The sequence below is a fragment of a genome, unplaced genomic scaffold, assembly GCF_019419815.1.
Source record: "Pyrus x bretschneideri cultivar Hongxiangsu unplaced genomic scaffold, Pyrus_bretschneideri_v1 Contig5, whole genome shotgun sequence".
NCBI classification, from domain to species: Eukaryota; Viridiplantae; Streptophyta; class Magnoliopsida; order Rosales; family Rosaceae; genus Pyrus; species Pyrus x bretschneideri.
The window spans coordinates 12,041,314-12,059,098 of NW_025999787.1; the positions used below are offsets into that span (position 1 = coordinate 12,041,314).

At 37.4% G+C, this 17,785-nt stretch overlaps 3 protein-coding genes across 3 annotated transcripts; 2 read left to right on the forward strand and 1 right to left on the reverse strand.

Moving 5' to 3' along the window:
* Positions 1 to 1,439, forward strand: LOC103964196 (transmembrane protein 45A). The gene is given in 2 exon segments (XM_009377099.3): positions 1 to 754; positions 757 to 1,439. Coding segments are annotated over 2 exon segments (948 nt in total). The 5' UTR covers positions 1 to 186; the 3' UTR covers positions 1,137 to 1,439.
* Positions 1,440 to 9,975: 8,536 nt separating this feature from the next.
* Positions 9,976 to 11,407, forward strand: LOC103964187 (transmembrane protein 45A-like). Its single transcript, XM_009377088.3, has one exon. The coding sequence runs from the start codon at positions 10,227 to 10,229 to the stop codon at positions 11,175 to 11,177; it is 951 nt and encodes a 316-aa protein (XP_009375363.2). The 5' UTR covers positions 9,976 to 10,226; the 3' UTR covers positions 11,178 to 11,407.
* Positions 11,408 to 11,714: 307 nt separating this feature from the next.
* LOC103964236 (branchpoint-bridging protein-like) lies at positions 11,715 to 16,911 on the reverse strand. The gene is given in 12 exon segments (XM_048568996.1): positions 11,715 to 11,954; positions 11,956 to 12,198; positions 12,200 to 12,373; positions 12,375 to 13,265; positions 13,398 to 13,532; positions 13,752 to 13,805; positions 13,931 to 14,008; positions 14,900 to 14,982; positions 15,068 to 15,107; positions 15,226 to 15,351; positions 15,738 to 16,047; positions 16,435 to 16,911. Coding segments are annotated over 11 exon segments (2,160 nt in total). The 5' UTR covers position 16,047; positions 16,435 to 16,911; the 3' UTR covers positions 11,715 to 11,927.
* Positions 16,912 to 17,785: the final 874 nt, after the last annotated feature.

Below are 17,785 nucleotides of genomic sequence, written 5' to 3' on the forward strand. Positions count from 1 at the left end.
CTTAGAATTTCAACCCCGTTCCCCTCCCTCAATACTTTAAAATGCCTCTCCCATTAGCCACCCTTCTCCATCACTCTCACCCTTTCTTTCCCTTTAGGCTTAAACAACCACCACCAACAACAACTAAACAACCCCTCTCTCTTTCTCTCACTCTCTCTGCCCCCACTATAAATCAAGCAATCGGAAATGGGTACTTTAGTTGGGCATGTAGCACCAGGCTTTGGGTTTCTTCTGATTGGCCTATGGCACCTCTTTAATCACATCAAACTCCATCTTAACCAACCAAACTCCTACATAGCTCCAGCCTGGTTTCCCACCTCCAAATTCAAGTATTTGGAGCTCTTCTTAATCATGGGAGGCTCATCTGCCTCCATTGCCATGGAACTCTTCATAGGCCCAGAGAAACACCAACCGTTCGATGACGATGGAACCATCCCCACCAACCATCTCCACAACTTTGAGCACTCTTCAATATCCCTGGCTTTCTTGGTCTATGCAGCTTTTGCCATCGTCCTCGACAAAATTGCCCCAAAAGCACAACATGGTTTGACCCAACTCCTTGGAGCCATAGCCTTCGGGCAGCAGCTTCTTCTCTTTCACCTTCACTCTGCTGATCACATGGGACCTGAAGGCCAATACCACATGCTTCTGCAGCTTGTCGTTCTTGTTTCTTTGACCACAACCCTATTGGGAATTGGTTTCTCCAAGAGTTTTTTGGTCAGCTTTGTGAGGTCACTTAGCATATTTTTCCAAGGGTTTGGCTTATGGTCATGGGGTTCATGCTCTGGACACCTGACTTGATGCCAAAAGGTTGTTTCATGAACTTAGAGGAGGGTCACGAAGTGGTTAGGTGCCATGGAGATGAGGCACTTCACAGAGCCAAGTCCTTGGTGAATCTTCAATTTAGTTGGTTCTTGGTGGGAATAGCCATTTTTGGGGTGTCCTTCTATTTGGTTTTGGTCAAGGTTTACGGCGAAAAGGTTGAGTATTTTGCATTGACAAGGCTACGCGAAGAAGATGAAGAGGATACGGATCTTGATGTTGAATCTCAAAAGATAAGTAAGCTTGGAGACTCAAAGAGTTTTGTTAATCATATGGGAAAAACAGCCTTTGCGCCCATAGACATGGAAAGGTAGCAGGAAAAGTGCAAGCTATAATGGAGATATGGGATTAGTTATGTGTGTATGAATTAATTAGGTTGTGGGATATATGCCATTTTATATTTGATTAAACCAACCATAATGTTTTCCTAATTAATTAAAAGAGGGATTTGTCTAGTGTGAAAGTATATATGTAGGTGTTTAGAGGAGCACATATTGGTGTAAGGAATTGTTTAGTTTCCATTGATATTGATGGGTTTTAGCTTTAGGTTCAATCTTTGGTTTTTGGTGTGTGCCATGTGAACAAAAGTTCATTATTGAAAGAGAGATAATTTATCATGCCTTCGGAATTTAGAGTCTGTATAATATTACATATATGTAATTCAATTATCATTTGATGTCCATATATAATTCATGTGGATATATGTATTTAACAAAATCAATATCTTGCTATTGAAATTTATATATTGTTTGCCAATATAAGTTTATGGTTTACCAAGATGACCTTGTACCTTGTTTTAATGAATTCTTTATGATGTGTTATAGTGGATTAAAGATGCCCCTTAAGGATCCCATTATTTTAAAATTAAGTATCATTAAACAAAAGACTTAGAAATATTCACAGGATGACATTGTTTAAGTTCATAAAGATTAGTTTAAGATTAGAGATTTTTCACTAAATCATTACCATCCATATGGCTCCTTGCCTTGGACTCAAAATATGTTATTTTTCTAAACAACATCAGCTTCGATATAATAAATTAATAACTGGGAAAATTAGCCTAATATTACAATAGTCCTATTTAATGAATAAATAAATCGGTTGTGAAACTAATTTTATAGTTTTAACACTTTGTTTTTGAGTTTGACAAGCAAGTGCAAAGCTCCTCCAACCGCATGAGGAGGATAAAATACGTTTGATATTGTTGGTCACTGCTCATGCATTACGCAGTCATCACTTCCGTCCTAAAGTCTAAAACTTAGTAGTTTCCTAAAAAGAAAAAATGTCTAATACTTAGTAGTGGGGCCCATAAAAAGTACACTTATGGAAGTTTCGTTGAGAAAATACACCTATGGCCAACCACGCACTTCCATGACTAGTAGGATTTAAATATATTTGCAACAATAATTAAGTTTTATTTCACTAAATAAGGTTGTTTATATGAATTTTAAAATTTCACTGTAATCGGTTTTGCACAATTTCTTTCATTAGTTCCATGTAAGGCATATCTCTTTTTAAAGTGTCTTTCCAAATCTTTAAGAAAAGACATGTGATGGACCGGTGGTGTATAGCTTTTTAAAGTCTCTTCCGCATGCTAACCTTTTTAAAGTATGTGATGGTAATTGTAAAAAATTAAGGACTTGAAAAGAGAATTTAAGAAAAGCTATAGAGTATTTGGAGCTAATGTAGAACTATGACCTAAAACATTGCTGAAACAGGACTCCATTTACAAGAATATCAATAAGAAGTTTTACATGAATTTTCAAATACCACACAGTGTGGTGAAGGTCCAAGAAAATAAATTTGACAACGATTTCTCACAAATTTGCCAAATAGCCTAGAATCCGTGATAGTTAGTGCATGTATTTTTTGTTTTTCCAAATATTTTCAGTCATGATTGAGAATAACTTTATAAGGCAATTGAAAGCGGTTTTAACGTTTACTGAGTCACAAATGTATTTTAATAAAGTATTTAAGCCAAAAATTAAAAAATAAATGGACAAAAATTGTATTAGCGCCCAAAATATTGCCGAAACAAGACTCCATCTACAACAATGTTAAAAGAAAGTCTTACATGAATTTTCAAAATCTTGCTGTGAAGGAGAAAGCAAATAGATTTTATGATGATTTTTGTATAAATTTGCAAAATAACCTAGAAACAGTGAGGTTAGCCAATGTTCTCTTTTGAGCAAAATGGAAACTTTTAATTTTTTTTGAAACAGTTTCCGTCATGATTAAGAGTAACTTTATAAGTTAACTTAAAGTGATTTTACCATTTATCGAGCCACAAATGTATTCTTAATATAATATTTAAACAGAAAGCTTAAAACTATATGGACAAAAATGGTAATGAGGCCCAAAACATTGCTAAAACGAAAGTTCATCTATAAGTATCAACAAGAAGTTTGACACAAATTTACAAAATGGCCTACAAACCGTGTTAGCCCACCTTTTTTTTTTTTTTTTTTTGAGAAAAATGCAATTTTTTTTTAAATTTTTTGCAAAATATATGCCGTCAAGAATATTAACAAAATGTCTTACATGAATTTTCAAAACCCTATGGTGCGGTGAAGGTGAAAGCAAATAGATTTTATGACAATTTTTGTACAATTTTGCAAAATAACCTAGAGACCGTGATGGTTAGCTCATGTTTTTTTAAAAGAAAAATGGATAACTTTTATTTTGCTAAATATTTTTCAGTCATGATTATGAGTAACACTATAAGGCAATTGAAAGCTATTTTACCGTTTATTGAGCCATAGATGTATTTTTAATAGAATATTTAAACCGAAAACTTGAAAATAGTTGAACAAAAATTGTACTACGGCTCAAAACATTCTAGAAAATGGACTTCATGTACAAGAATATTAACCAAAAAAACTTACATGAATTTTCAAGATCTAACAATGTCGTGAAGGAGAAAACAAATAGATTTTACGACGATTTTTGTACAAATTTGCAAAATAGCCTAGAAACTGTGATGGTTAGCCCACGTTTTTTTCCTTTTGAGAAAATGAAAATTTTTATTTCTGAGAAATATTTTCCGTCATGATTAAGAGTAACTTTATAAGGCAATTGAAGCAGTTTCAATGGAATATTTAAGCTAAAAACTAAAAAATAAATGGACAAAAAGTTGTACTATCACCCAAAACGTTGCCTAAATGGGACTCTAGCTACAACTATACTAACAAAAAGTCTTACATGAATTTTTAAAATCACACGGTGCGAAAGGTGAAAGCAAATATGTGATAAGCTCGTCTCAGATTATTCGTACCGTAGGTGTAAATTGACGATTTTGCCCCTAGTGATTTTGTTTCGTTGTGTGGTTGTTTTGGGGATTTGGTTGGCTGTATCTGGACCACACACGCACCCACACTCTCATTCTCATCTTCTGCCCTGTCCCGAGTCTCTCTTTCTCTCTCCCTCTTCTTCTACACTTACATACGGACAAGGATCAAAACACTCTAAAACGTTACAGATCGAAGTAGAAAACCTATACCTTTGTGTTCGTGAGGTTCATACGAGTTCAACCATACCAATTTCAGGTAAGAAACCTTTGTTTTCACGTCGAACCTGAGATGTTCAATTCAGGGTACTGTTTATGCACATGTAAAATCGTGTGTTTTTGGGAGTTTCAGGGTTATAGGAAGCTTGGTAAGGTTCTTAGGAAGCTCGGGGTGGTTCATTTGAAGGTTTTGGACGTCGGAATTGCGAGTTGCAGGTTTGGCCGGATTTTGTGAAGTTTCTCCGGCGAGATTCTGTTGGTTTCCGGGCTTGAAAGTGGTAAGGTTTTGTTCTAATTGTTGTAAGCTTCATTTTGGTACCAATTTCATGAAATTTGGTTGAAAAACGAGTGAGAAACAAAGATTAGAAAATTTTCCAGTTTTCCGACGACGGCGACGGCGACAGCGCCGGAGGTTGGCCGGAGAAGACGACGGAATATTCCGTCAGTTTGGACGGAATATTCCTAACGGCGTTAGGCTAACTTTAACGGAATCTGTTAGTTTTAATGGAATATTCCTGATGGCGTTAACTGAGGCCGTCAGTGTGCTAGGCACGCGCCTGCGCGTGGGCGATGCATGTGGCCGTGCCTTGGCCGGTGCGTGGGGGTGCGTGTGACGTCAAAAAATTATTTTAAAAATATGAGGATGTTCGTGAGGTTGAGTAGATCACGTTGGTGTATTCATACACCCCATTTGAGCATTGTTTGAGAAGTTATTACCTAGTTTTGGTTATGTGTTTTAAATTGACGTTTTTATAGTTGTTTTGCATATAGGTGAGACCTATCCTGAGGACGAGCGCAGTTACTCGAGGCAAGGGGGTTACGACCCTTCCACATACTAGTGAGTGGGCTTTTGGTTTTTCGTATATACCTATATACTTGTGATTTTCCCAGAAAATGAAATGAAACGTTTATATGTTTTAAATGCCATGCATTGCGTTTGCCTATTTAATTATGCATTAGTAGTTGCATATATGTATGTTTGGTGCTGCGGATGCGCAAGTAAGTGCCAGGTAAGTTATGGTTTATATTTGTGATTAGTAGTGATGTGAGATGCGTAGAGAGCTCATAACCTGCACCCCTGGTGTTAGTGCTCCCGCCCAGAGTAGGGTACAGTCCTTCACGTGATGTTCACCTCCCGCACCACACGCTCATCTTGGATCCAAGTTAGGTGCACAGTTCTGTCGTATATACCACTATAGGTGGTTGCGACTCGTAGGTGACCCACGATTATTCGCCCAGTCTTCACGTGATCGTAGCACTTGAGTGTACTTATTTACACCAAGTCCTGTTGTACAGACCACTATAGGTGGTTCCGACTCGTGTGCAGGTATAGTTAGTGAGATGGAGATTTGAGCTCTAGATTCAGCCGTACAGGTCACGTTAGGTGACTTTGGTTGACATATTACATTGCATTGATTGACATTACCTGAGTTACTTACCTTTTATGTGGAGGCATTCGACATGGCATATTTTCTATATATGAGTATATTCTATTTTTCTGAGAAACTATACAGGTTTTACGGCGAGGGGTTAGAACTTTGATAATGAAATGATTTTGAAAAGCTTTGTTTTTGCCCACTCACACTTTTTGTTTTGCGCCCCTCCAGGTTCTAGTTTGGATTGCTCCTTTGGTGGCTCACGAGGAATTCTCGGCATATCTGACAGATTATCACCAGTGTAGGACCACCTATGGGTGTGTTTCGTTAGTATTTGTTCCTTTAGACTGCACTAGGTTTTCTGTACTCTGAATATTATTTTTCAAAACCTTACGGTGCGGTGAAGGTGAAAGCAAATAGATTATACGACGAATTTTTTTTTTAATTTGCAAAATAGCCTAGAAACCGTGGTAAACCCACAATTTTTTTTAGAAAAATGCAAAACTTTTATTTTTGTGAAATATTTTTGTTCTCCTTGTTAGGTAGGGCCAGGGATCACTAATTAATCGAATGAGCCCCTATCTCCATATGGCATCTTGGTGCAATCATACAGCTCATAGTGTATCATCATTAAGAGCAAAGGAAAAATAAAAATTGTAGTGGGCCCAAAAACATTGTCGATACATGAATCCATATACAGGAATATTAACAAAAAGTTTTACATAAATTTTCGAAGCCTCACCTTGCGATGAAGGTGAAAACATAAATTCTACAACGATTTTTTTACAAATTTGCATAATAGCTTTGAAACCTAGATGGTTAGCCCACATTTTTGTTTGGAGAAAGATGAAAATTTTATTTTTGCCAACTATTTTTTGTCAAGATTAAGAGTAACTCAAAAGCAGTTTTACCCACAAATATATGTATTTTTAATAGTATTTAAACCAAAAACTTACAAATAAATGGACCAAAATTGTAGTGGGCCTAAAACATTCTCGATAAGGGACACCATCTTCAAGATAGTAACAAAAAATCTTACAAGAATCTCAAACCTCATGGTACAGTGAAGGTGAAAGCAAATAGATTTTATGACAATTTTTGTACAAATTTTAAAAATAACCTAGAAACCGCACATGTCTTTTTGAGAAAAAATGCATTTTTTTAAAAATTTTGCTAAATATTTTCTATCATGATTAAGAGTAACTTTACAAGCAATTGAAAACGATTTTATCGTTTATTAAGCTACAAATGTATTTTTAATACAATATTTAAACTGAAAACTTAAAAATAAATGCAAAAAATTTGTAATGGGGTCTAAAACATACCCGAAAGGAAGACACCATCTACAAGAATAACGATAAAATTCTCACATGAATTTTCAGAACCTCAGTATGGTGAAGGTTAAAGCAAATGGAGGGAAAGATATTAATGCAAACAGTACATGAAAAAGGAAAGGAAATAATCTACTACAAACCTCTCCTAAAGTAATCAGATGTTATTTCCCCCTCATTGATATTGGAATGCGAACGAGTAAGTTTACAAACGAGTTTGGAGTCCTTTCTGGTACAAATGCATGACACAATCCTTCATGAACAATACAAGGTACGCATTAAGCTCAAAGTCGAATTCTTTGGTTCAAAACTATATGAGTTTATTGTAATTATCAGAGGACAATGGACCTAAGAAAAGAAGCAGTGAAAAAGCAAAGAGTAGTAAAACAGAAAATAACAAGCAAGCGGCCTCCTTGTCAGCCGCAGAAAAGAAAAGCAACTCTAATAAACTACAACCCACTACTAAGGACTGAACGTCCGAATCTTTTAGCAAGAAGAAACGACATTAGAAGCCATAAGTTTTAGATGCAATAAAATTGCAGGACTGATTTCAAATCTTGATGCATTGACAGATTTTTGTTTTGTTTTTCTTTTTATTTGCAGATTCTTTTTGACAAGTTTTTAAACTAGTGAATGTTTAGTTTGAATTTTTTAGTATATCTGTTTTAGTATGATAAATAGTTCACAATTCTTGTTTAATCAGTTGATATTTATGTTCAAACAAAGGTCATTACATAGAGTAGAGCTCTCTTTCTCTCTTAGGTATGTTTGCAGCATCTATTGTTCATAAATCGACCAAACCGAAACCAAGCATATTCTTCGGTTCGGTTTTTGGTTTTTATGGTAAAGCGGGTGAAATCGAACCATGCACACCTGTCTGTCATGTACTGAATAATTAATAACCGAGGAACAGATGAACTTAATTACCAACGATGCAGTCTCATCAGCCATCTCAAGATTTCCCTAGCTTCATTTGAAACACAGCTGTTTTGTATAAGCAAAGACAATATAAGGGCTATACTCATGGTTGCGTAGGAGGTTAGGGATTCCATTGTATCAACTACTTGTTGGAGATTTAAACAAAAAGAGAAAGTGTAGAGCACAGTGTTACAAAACTAAAGAGGAAAGTGTATAGATAAATGAAAGGTCGAGGATGTGTTTTTTCACTGGGAAATAGATCAAGAGGATGTGGATCTTGGTTATGACTACCGAAGATTAGCGAGTCTTAATCACGAGGACTGGGCTTCCAAACAAAAATGTGTTTTCCCGTATGGCCGATGTCTGTCTTCCAAGATAGGATGGTGTCTGTTTTGTATATTTATACGTACGTAAAGCATGGCCTAAAATATGGTACATGCAAGAAGACTAAAATATGGCTACATATTTCCAGACTTGAGCTTCTTCCTGGAAGATGCGAAAAGCTATTCACCCTTGAACTTTTCTTTCCGTGAAACAAAGGCCAGTTTTTCATGATTACTATGTATTATGTTTCTTACTACTTTTGTTAAGCAGATTACTTGAAAGATGTAGAAACTAAATTTGTAAACTCAAATTATCGTAAATAATGAGTTTGAAGCTAATTTATTCCTCTACCTATAGTGTAAATATATTATTGTATGAATAAAATAATAATAAAAATCGTAAAGGGGGTATTGAACAAATATATAATGAGTCATGACAGTAGGATCTGACGTGAAAGCCTAGTCAGTGGACTAATTAAACCAATTGAAGTTATATCAAGTTTTCACTTCTTTTAATGGTTCATTGGTTTGGAACTTAATAAGGGCGGAAAAACTTTATTTGAACCGAATTGTGATATGGTTTGTAGCTTGTTACTCTGGCTTGCTTGAATCCTTGTATTAAGATATTGAAGATATAGAGATTACTCGTAGAAATTTTTATGGATGTTAGAAATACAAGTTATGTGATGTATGATCCTACATGTTATGATAAGAGTGGATGAAAGAGCTGATAAGTCTCACTCCAAGTATATTAGCAAAAAACAAATCGAAGTGTTATAGGTTGAGGAGAATAGTAACGCAATATGAGTGACACATCAAAGAATCATTCAATTAATTGTTGTTAGTTGTTAGATGGCAATGCGATAAAACGTCATCTAAAAAAAAAAATCAATTATTCAGAAGTAGGATCATCAGATTAAGAGACCACTCCCATAATAGAACAACCAAAACCCACAGTTAACCTAAATGGAGCCTTAGCGAATCGTAAACGAGTCTTTGTTTCTTTCTATATATTTAAAGCGGGTAAATTGCTGTTTGACTCCCTAAACTATCACTCCAGTTCAAATTGACCTTCTAAATTAATTTTTTGGTAAATTAACTCTTTGAACTATTTAAAATCAGTCAATAAACTCCTTGCCGTTAGATTGCAGAATCAATTTTGACAAATTCAAGGTCAAATTAGTCATTTCATCATTAATTGTTACTTGTCAACTACAACCACCAATAAAATTTTGACACATGGACACAATAATTCAAAAATATATAGTATAATGAGAAAACATAAAAAACTAAACGTTTACATAACAGACCATCTCACATTGTCATTACTCATTATTTTGTTTTCACATGTCATAATTATATTGTTGCTTATAATTGATAAGTAAGAATTGATGAATAAAAGACTAATTTTCCTTTTAATTTGATGAAATAGTGGATGAAATTTACCGACAAGGGTAAATTGGCTTATTTCAAATAGTTCATGGGGTTAATTTACCAAAAAAAAAATAGTTCAGGGAATCAATTTCAACTGGAGTAATAGTTCAAAATGTCAAATGACAATTTACCCATTTAAAATCCTCTCACTTGCAGTAACAAATCAGTGTTCCAGCGCACTAAAAAATTTCTCCTAAGCTTGAAAGCCTTTAAACTTCTTAGGTTTTCACCCCCATTCCCCTCCCTGAACTCTTTAAAATCCCCCTCTCATTTGCCACCCTTCTCCATCACCCTCCCTTACTTTCCCTTTAGGCTTAAACAACACCAACAACATAAACAACCTCTCTCTCTCTCGTCCTCCCTCCCTCCCTTTCTTTTCCTTTAGGCTTGAGCAACACCAACAACATAAGCAACCTCTCTCTCTCTCTCTCTCTCTCTCTCTCTCTTTAGGCTTAAACAACACCAACAACATAAAAAACCTCTCTCTCTCTCCCCAACACAAACCAAGCAATTGGAAATGGGCACTTTAGTTGGACATGTAACACCAGGCTTTGGGTTTCTTCTCATTGGCTTATGGCACCTCTTTAACCACATTAAACTCCATCTTTACCAGCCAAACACCTACACAGCTCCAACCTGGTTTCCCACCACCAAATTCAAGTATTTGGAGCCCTTCTTAATCATGGGAGGCTCATCTGCCTTCATTGCAACGGAACTCTTCATAGCCCCAGAGAAACACCAACCCTTCGATGACGATGGAACCATCGCCACCAACCGTCTCCGCAACTTTGAGCACTGTTCAATCTCCATGGCTTTCTTGGTCTATGCAGCTTTTGCTATCATTCTTGACAAAATTGCCCTAAAAGCACAACATGGTTTGACCCAACTCCTTGGAGCCATAGCCTTTGGGCAGCAGCTTCTTCTCTTTCACCTTCACTCTACTGATCACATGGGACCTGAAGGCCAATACCACATGCTTCTGCAGCTTGTGGTTCTTGTTTCTTTGGCCACAACCCTTATGGGAATTGGGTTCCCTAAGAGTTTTTTGGTCAGCTTTGTGAGGTCACTTAGCATATTTTCCCAAGGTGCTTGGCTTATTGTCATGGGGTTCATGCTTTGGACACCTGAATTGATGCCAAAAGGTTGCTTCATGAACTTAGAGGAGGATCCCAAAGTGGTTACGTGCCATGGAGACGAGGCACTTCACAGAGCCAAGTCCTTAGTGAACCTCGAATTTAGTTGGTTCTTGGTGGGAATAGCCATTTTTGGGGTGTCCTTCTATTTGGTTTTGGTTAAGGTTTACAACGAAAAGGTTGAGTATTCTTCATTGACAAGGCTACGCGAAGAAGATGAAGAGGAACCGATTCTTGATGTTGAATCTCAAAAGAAAAGTAAGCTTGGAGAGACAGAGAGTTTTGTTAGTCATATGGGAAAAACAGCCTTTGCGTCCATGGACATGGAAAAGTAGCAGGAAAAAGTGCAAGGTATAATGGAAATACGGGATTTGGTATGTATATACGAATTAATTAGGTTGTGGGATATATACCATTTTATATTTGATTAAACCAACCATAGTGTTGGCCTAATTAATTAAAAGAGGGATTTGTGGAGTGTGAAAGTATATTGGTAGTCAATGCCCTGATGGCTTAAATTTTTAACTTTCTCATATTCTCAATGCAAGAATAATATTTTTTTTTTTAGAGTGCAAGCAAGCATCTATTTATATGTTATATAATAAATTTAATTAAATCCGTATAGTTCGTTGGGCCCCCACTTAGGTGCTAAAAGTCTCGACCCGCCGCCTGACTAGCATCTAATGTTTCTTAAAACCTTGTTCAGGAGTGGCTGCTTTGGAAGGCCTACATTTGGCTCACACAGTAGGGCTGGTTCTATCTTGCTTTGACAGAACCAGCCTACTGAATGAGCTCGCTGGATTGCTCGGTTTGCTTGGTCCCTTTTAACTGATTTATAATATAAATGTGGTACTCTTTCGACTCTCACAGCGAAAGGGAAACAAATCGATTGATAAAAAGATGAGGAAATGTGTTTCTATAAAGAAGTTGTGTCCTATCAGAAATCAGATAACAGCAACATGTTAATATGACCTATAGACTACAAGAACTCCACATTCTTGTTTTGTTACCGGTTTCACTAAATCCAAAATTGTAATTCCAACCAAGGCAATCAAATCACATTAGTATAGATCATTTCCTTGCTTTCACATCTTTCCTGGATTACCTCCCTGCCTGTTGATTCGCGGAAGTGGGTGAGAAGGGATCATAAAGTTGCTGTCCTCCTCCAGGACCAGACGCCGACTTGCCAAAGGAAAATGCAAGGTGGTTGCTCAACTGTTGATTTGGAGCACGTGGGATCTCAGGTCGAGTTGCGTGAGCAGGATAGTTTTGCTGAATTTGAATATAATTTCCTGGCCTTGGAGACAAAGGACCTGGCAAATTGGGCATCTGGTGAGGTGGATTGAAGTTACTCAGGTCTCATTGGTGGGTGTGGCGTCTGAGGTAGAACGGTACTGGATTCCAGAAATGTTGCGAGTCTGGGAGAAACTGAGATGGCAGTTGAATTTCTGGCAATGGGAGCAGCAGACATATGAGCTGATGGATGCTGACCCATGTGGTCACCGAGTTGTGGTCTCGATAACACCTGACCTGCCTGGCTGAGGAAACTGGAAAGACGGTGCTTGAGGTGCTGGAGATGGCAACATTGGTCTGGCAAGAGAAGCGTTATGTGCTGAAAAGTGACTGCTTGGCTGGGGAACTGTTTGGAAGGATGGATTCTGTGGTCGATGAGGCTGAAAAGTGAAATCGCCAGGGCTTTGAGCCGTCATCATTGGTGGTTTTAGGGGAGCAAAATTTGGAACACTTCCGGAAACAGAACCTGGAACTCTTGCTTGCAGAGATGTAGAAGGAAGTCCTGCTTGAGGCCGTGGAATAGAAATAAAACTTGGTGCCGCAATAGGATGGTTTACAGAAGATTCCATATTCGCCGTTGGTATATTTGAAGGTGGTAGCATGGATGCAACACCTGGTTGTGGAGCTGGTGGACTGCTTGACCATCCAGTAGAGCTCCCAGCAGGCAGTGGTCGGTTTCCTATGAATGTGAGTGGAGCTGAAACATTAGCTTGAACTGATGCAGGCTGGGGACCCATATATGCATGCAGCAAAAATTGTGTTGTTGGTGGATTTTGTCTAGGGGAAACAAGAGATGGCAAAAGACCAAACGATGAAGGCAGGTATGCAGGGTTGAAAGGTGATGTTGAAAGATGGGAAGGATTATTGAGAACAGGTCTCGAAGAATTCAGAGGAGTGAAGCCAGGCATATTCATGGGAGCGGAAGATGGACATCTCGAGAAAAATGGACCAGGGTACTGAAACTGCCCATCCAGTGGAGTTTGTGCCAGTCCTGGCAGTGGTTGTACCATTCCCTGATTTACCACAGTAGTCGGAACCATATTAGAGGTGATAGTGTCCTGGACTTGACTAGGAACATGAGCATTATCACCAGAAACTGAAGCACCTGTACTAACCGCTGCCAGATTTCCCTATATGGAAGTAATTTAAGTAACAATGCTAATGAAAACAACTGTAGAAATCATAATAAATAGCACTAAAGAGAAATTTTAAGAAACTGTTGGATGTAAACCTTTCTGTTTAAAAATAAAAATGAAACTCACTGATACAGAGGTGACTAAGAGTTCAATTACAGCAACCGCTGCATCTACTTTCTCAAATGTGTCAGCTGATATATGAACGTATAAGTTTTCATATTCACCATGGATTTCACTACCATCAGATGGTTTTATTTCAGCCTGCAAATAAGTTAAAGAATAAAAGAGGAAAAGGTCAATACTACATGAGCATTATGCACATCTTGAAGCAACCATTCCACAATTGATTTTTTTTTTTGCGTAAAATAATATGTTTAAGAAAGGATGAAAATAAGTAAAATTGATGACGAGGAGTGAGGACTCTCAAATTTATCTTCATATTGATTCCTTACTGTTCTATATTATTTATTGAATAATTACCTTCTGTCCTGTCCCTGCTTTGGTACCATAGACTTGAATCTTGGCTCCGGTTTCCTTATTTGAATTGACCGATCAAAAAGAAATATAGAGAAAACACAACGACACAAAGATCATCAGAACAAGCACATGGTAATCACAAGTGTTTGGCATAACCGTCATAAGCATACACAAAACCTTACCCTTTCTAATTGTTTCTGGTTATCACTTCCAGGACCACATATCAGGCCAACAAAATTGTATTTAGGATATTCTTTCACCTGAAAAGCATTTAAAAACATCTAAGCATCAGAATTCAAATACTGGCCAACTCAGCAAACCATGAAATTGGATAATATATGCTCCCGTCTTTAGGTCCCACCCTCCACCCCTGGCCAGGAAACCTTATAAAAGTAATGGTAAACAACCCATTGCATTCTATACTCAGGAATAAAATAATTGTATCCACAGTCCGTTCGTCTCTGTGTGAAAAAATGACATGTCAACTCATACTAGAAGTCCTAAAAAGGCAGGTCAATGCATGTGGATTCCCACAATGCAAGTTCAGGGAGGTAAAATATGGGCAACAATAGCCGTCTTTCTAGATGGACTGTTTTAGGAACACGAGCTCTCTACAACCTAGCCACTTGTTGAAAGTTCTTAAAAAAAACCAAATAATTCTTATTTATGTGAACTTACAATCAATATTATCAGGATTCAAACCAACACTGGTATCGCAAACAACCAACCTAAAAACGCAATGCTAAATATGCTTAAATGAGTAAAACTAAACTATTCCACCAGATTAATACGGATTGTACCCATAAGTTGCAAGGCTTTAACCAGTTATTTCGAATACATGTAGTACTCTATGGCCCATTCTTCACCACCCCCTCAACCCCAAATTACGGCCAACCTGTTCAGATTTCAGGTCCATGCTTATCATTGTAGAAGTGTACGATAAGACTGCCACTTATGAATCTAGGTTGAAATTCCACATACATGTTCTTCTTGGGTAAGTTCTATTTTAAATCAATACAATTAAGTTTGACAAAACATTTTCACGCCATGATAAAATAACTTATATTATCTCAGTAGTTTGGACACATCTTAAAAAAACAGTTAATTAGAAAAGAATTCCGGAGGATTGCAGGACGAGAAGATAAACTTACAGGAATAGGGACTGTAGCCTCTTTCAACAAAGGTTTATAATCAGGTGGGGCCTTGTAGCTTGGATTTAACTTTAATATCTCACCTGAATATCGTCAAGAAAACAATAATCATGCAACCTATAATATAACATACAGGAAGGTATAATCTAAGAAAGCTGTCAAACGCACCCATGGCTTCACGCTTTTCAAGTTCCAACTGGTCGACGTCCTACATTGACGAATATTATTATTGGTGCTTAAGAATAGAAACACCATTCAACATGGAAACGAAAGTAATCGAGAATATATGAATAAAACAAAAAGAGAGAACAAGAAATGGAATTTACCTTTGTGTCAATTTGATGCTTAGAGGATTTGTGGTGCGGATCTTGAGGTGCTGATAGTGAGTCCTCATCATTCTCATCCTCTAACACTCCTGATTTCAACTGTTGTGTAATTTGTTCCACCCGAGTCTGCTCAAAATTTGTACCACCAAACAGACAGTAATATCACTTAGTGGCACGTGGAATGGGAGGTTTCCATTTGAAACATTCACACGAAGACACAACCAGCATTTTAATACCCAATGTAAAAGGGAAACCATGAACTTCCACTAGCTGGAAATATTTATTCCTCCCACAAGGAGGGCGAAGAATGCCTCCAAACCATAAATTTGAATTTCTTAACTATATGGGGATGGGAACATATTAGAGAGGTTTGACATTTGCAAACATAAAAACGGGTAAAGTGGGAAAAAGATACATAAACCAAGAACAAATTTTGATCTTAGAACTATGAAATAACATAGTATCAAACGAAATATGACCAGAACAGGACTTGCAAACAATCCAAACAATACCAGATAAGCTAAAGCTCTTCCTTTTTTGACAGAAGCATCTTGGGTGAGATCAGGGCCCCATTTTGTTTTCCTCTGAATCTGTTTCTTACTTTCTCCACTAACCGCATCACCGGTTCCTAGGTTTTTACTTCCACGAAAGACAGGCACAAGTGAACCCGACAGCTTGTTTTTCGGTATAACAAATCCAGCCTTGGCAGCAAACATGGAGACCTTTTGTGTACCAGCTGATGATGCAGGTGTCATCGTTGTACCAGACATCTCAACAGTGCAAGGTTCGACTGTGGATGTAGTACCAACCTTTGCAGTCATCCTGTTCTCCAATCCAATGGGCACGTAAATGCCGAAAAAACGTAAGAGATCAACTAAAGCTAATAACTTTTAATCTGAAGATTTTCACGTCAAATAACCAAACACTTATAAATTTCAGTATTTAACTAAACAGAAAAGACATCGAACACGAAATTAGGTAGATAAAATACAATTTTGAATTAGGGTTTAATTTCCCAAATCCTTTGATTTCAATGTAACTGCAAATTGCCGGCCTTAATTCAAAGAACTCATTGAACATTACAGAAATTAAAATTAAGAAATTGACTATTTAATACACCCACCAAATCCGATTTGTCTCCTTTTCTATTATTTTCGTCAGGTTTCTCAGCAGCCAAACATAGGAAATACACAGAGAGAGAGAGAATACCAGTGTGAGGATTAAGGAGAGAGATGAGAAGAACGCTGCGTTTTGGGTGTGTAGACTTGCAAGTGGCAACCCAGATGCTCTGCTCTTTTGATAAGTGTAATGTCTCAAGAGGATGAAAAGCGCGCAGAAGCTCTTCCATGGAGTTTTTACAGTTTACAGTTTTACACTTGATCAGCACTAAAGCGAATCGGGACGGGGGCCCGTCGGGTTATTTGGGTGGGCTCAACATGGTCCGGGCCTAGGCGCTGGACGGTGGCCGACCGCCGCGATTAAATTCTAAGCGGCCACAAAATCGGAAAGCATGTTAGGCGGGCGCCTAGGCGGGATTAGGCGGAGCTATGCAGGTCTGGGCGGGGTTCGACGGCAGCTAGGCAGGCGAATTTCAAGACGCCGGATTCTGAATTTTTTTTGTTGCAGAGTCGGGGGTTGCGGCAGGAAGAAGATGACTCGAGCTGGTCGCACCATCTTTTTAATGGGAGAATTAATAAAAAGGGAAATTTTATTTAAACCAACTATCTTATCTACAAACCCAATTTAAATATTTTTGCCATTAAATTCTTCATTTTGCCCCGGCATTAATTAGAAAGTAAAAATAAATTAAAGAGTTACTATATAAAATAATTCTTGAAATTTGAATAATTAATAGAAATGATATATGAGATTGTCCACTATCCATAATTTTGGTCCTTCCGTTCAAAACTCTTTGGACAATTTTCAAACTTTCGTAACTCAATCGATTTTTAACCAAATTCGACCCATAAAATATCAAAATGAAGATAAGAAAGTGTAGAACAAGATTATACCTATTTGGAAGCCCAATGATTGTTGAAGTTGGCCAGAAAATAGCCTGAAAGGTGATTGGTCCGCAAGAAAACTGGAAAACTAGGTAAATTTTAAATGTTCATAACTTCTTCAGTACTCAACGAAATTGAGTGATTCAAAAACGAAAATAATACATCTCGACAAGACGAAGAGAATTATATCTTTATTTACTGCTAAATCGCTGTGGTTTGGCTGGAAAACTGCTCGAAAGTGACTAACTCGAAAATGATTAGCCACTTTCGAGCCGTTGTTCGACCAAACCATGGCGATTTAGCCTTCGAAAAAGACACCATTCTCTTCGTTTTGTCAAGAAGTATTATTTTCGTTTTTGAATCACTTGATTTGGTTGAGTATTGAAGAAGTTATGAACGTTTAAAGTTTACCCAGTTTCCGGCGAGTTTTCCAGTTTTCTAGCGGATCAGTCACCTTTCAGGCTATTTTCCTGCCATCTCCGCAACCATTAGGCTTCCAAATAGGTATAATCTTATTCTACACTTTCCTATTTTCATTTTGATATATTATGGATCGA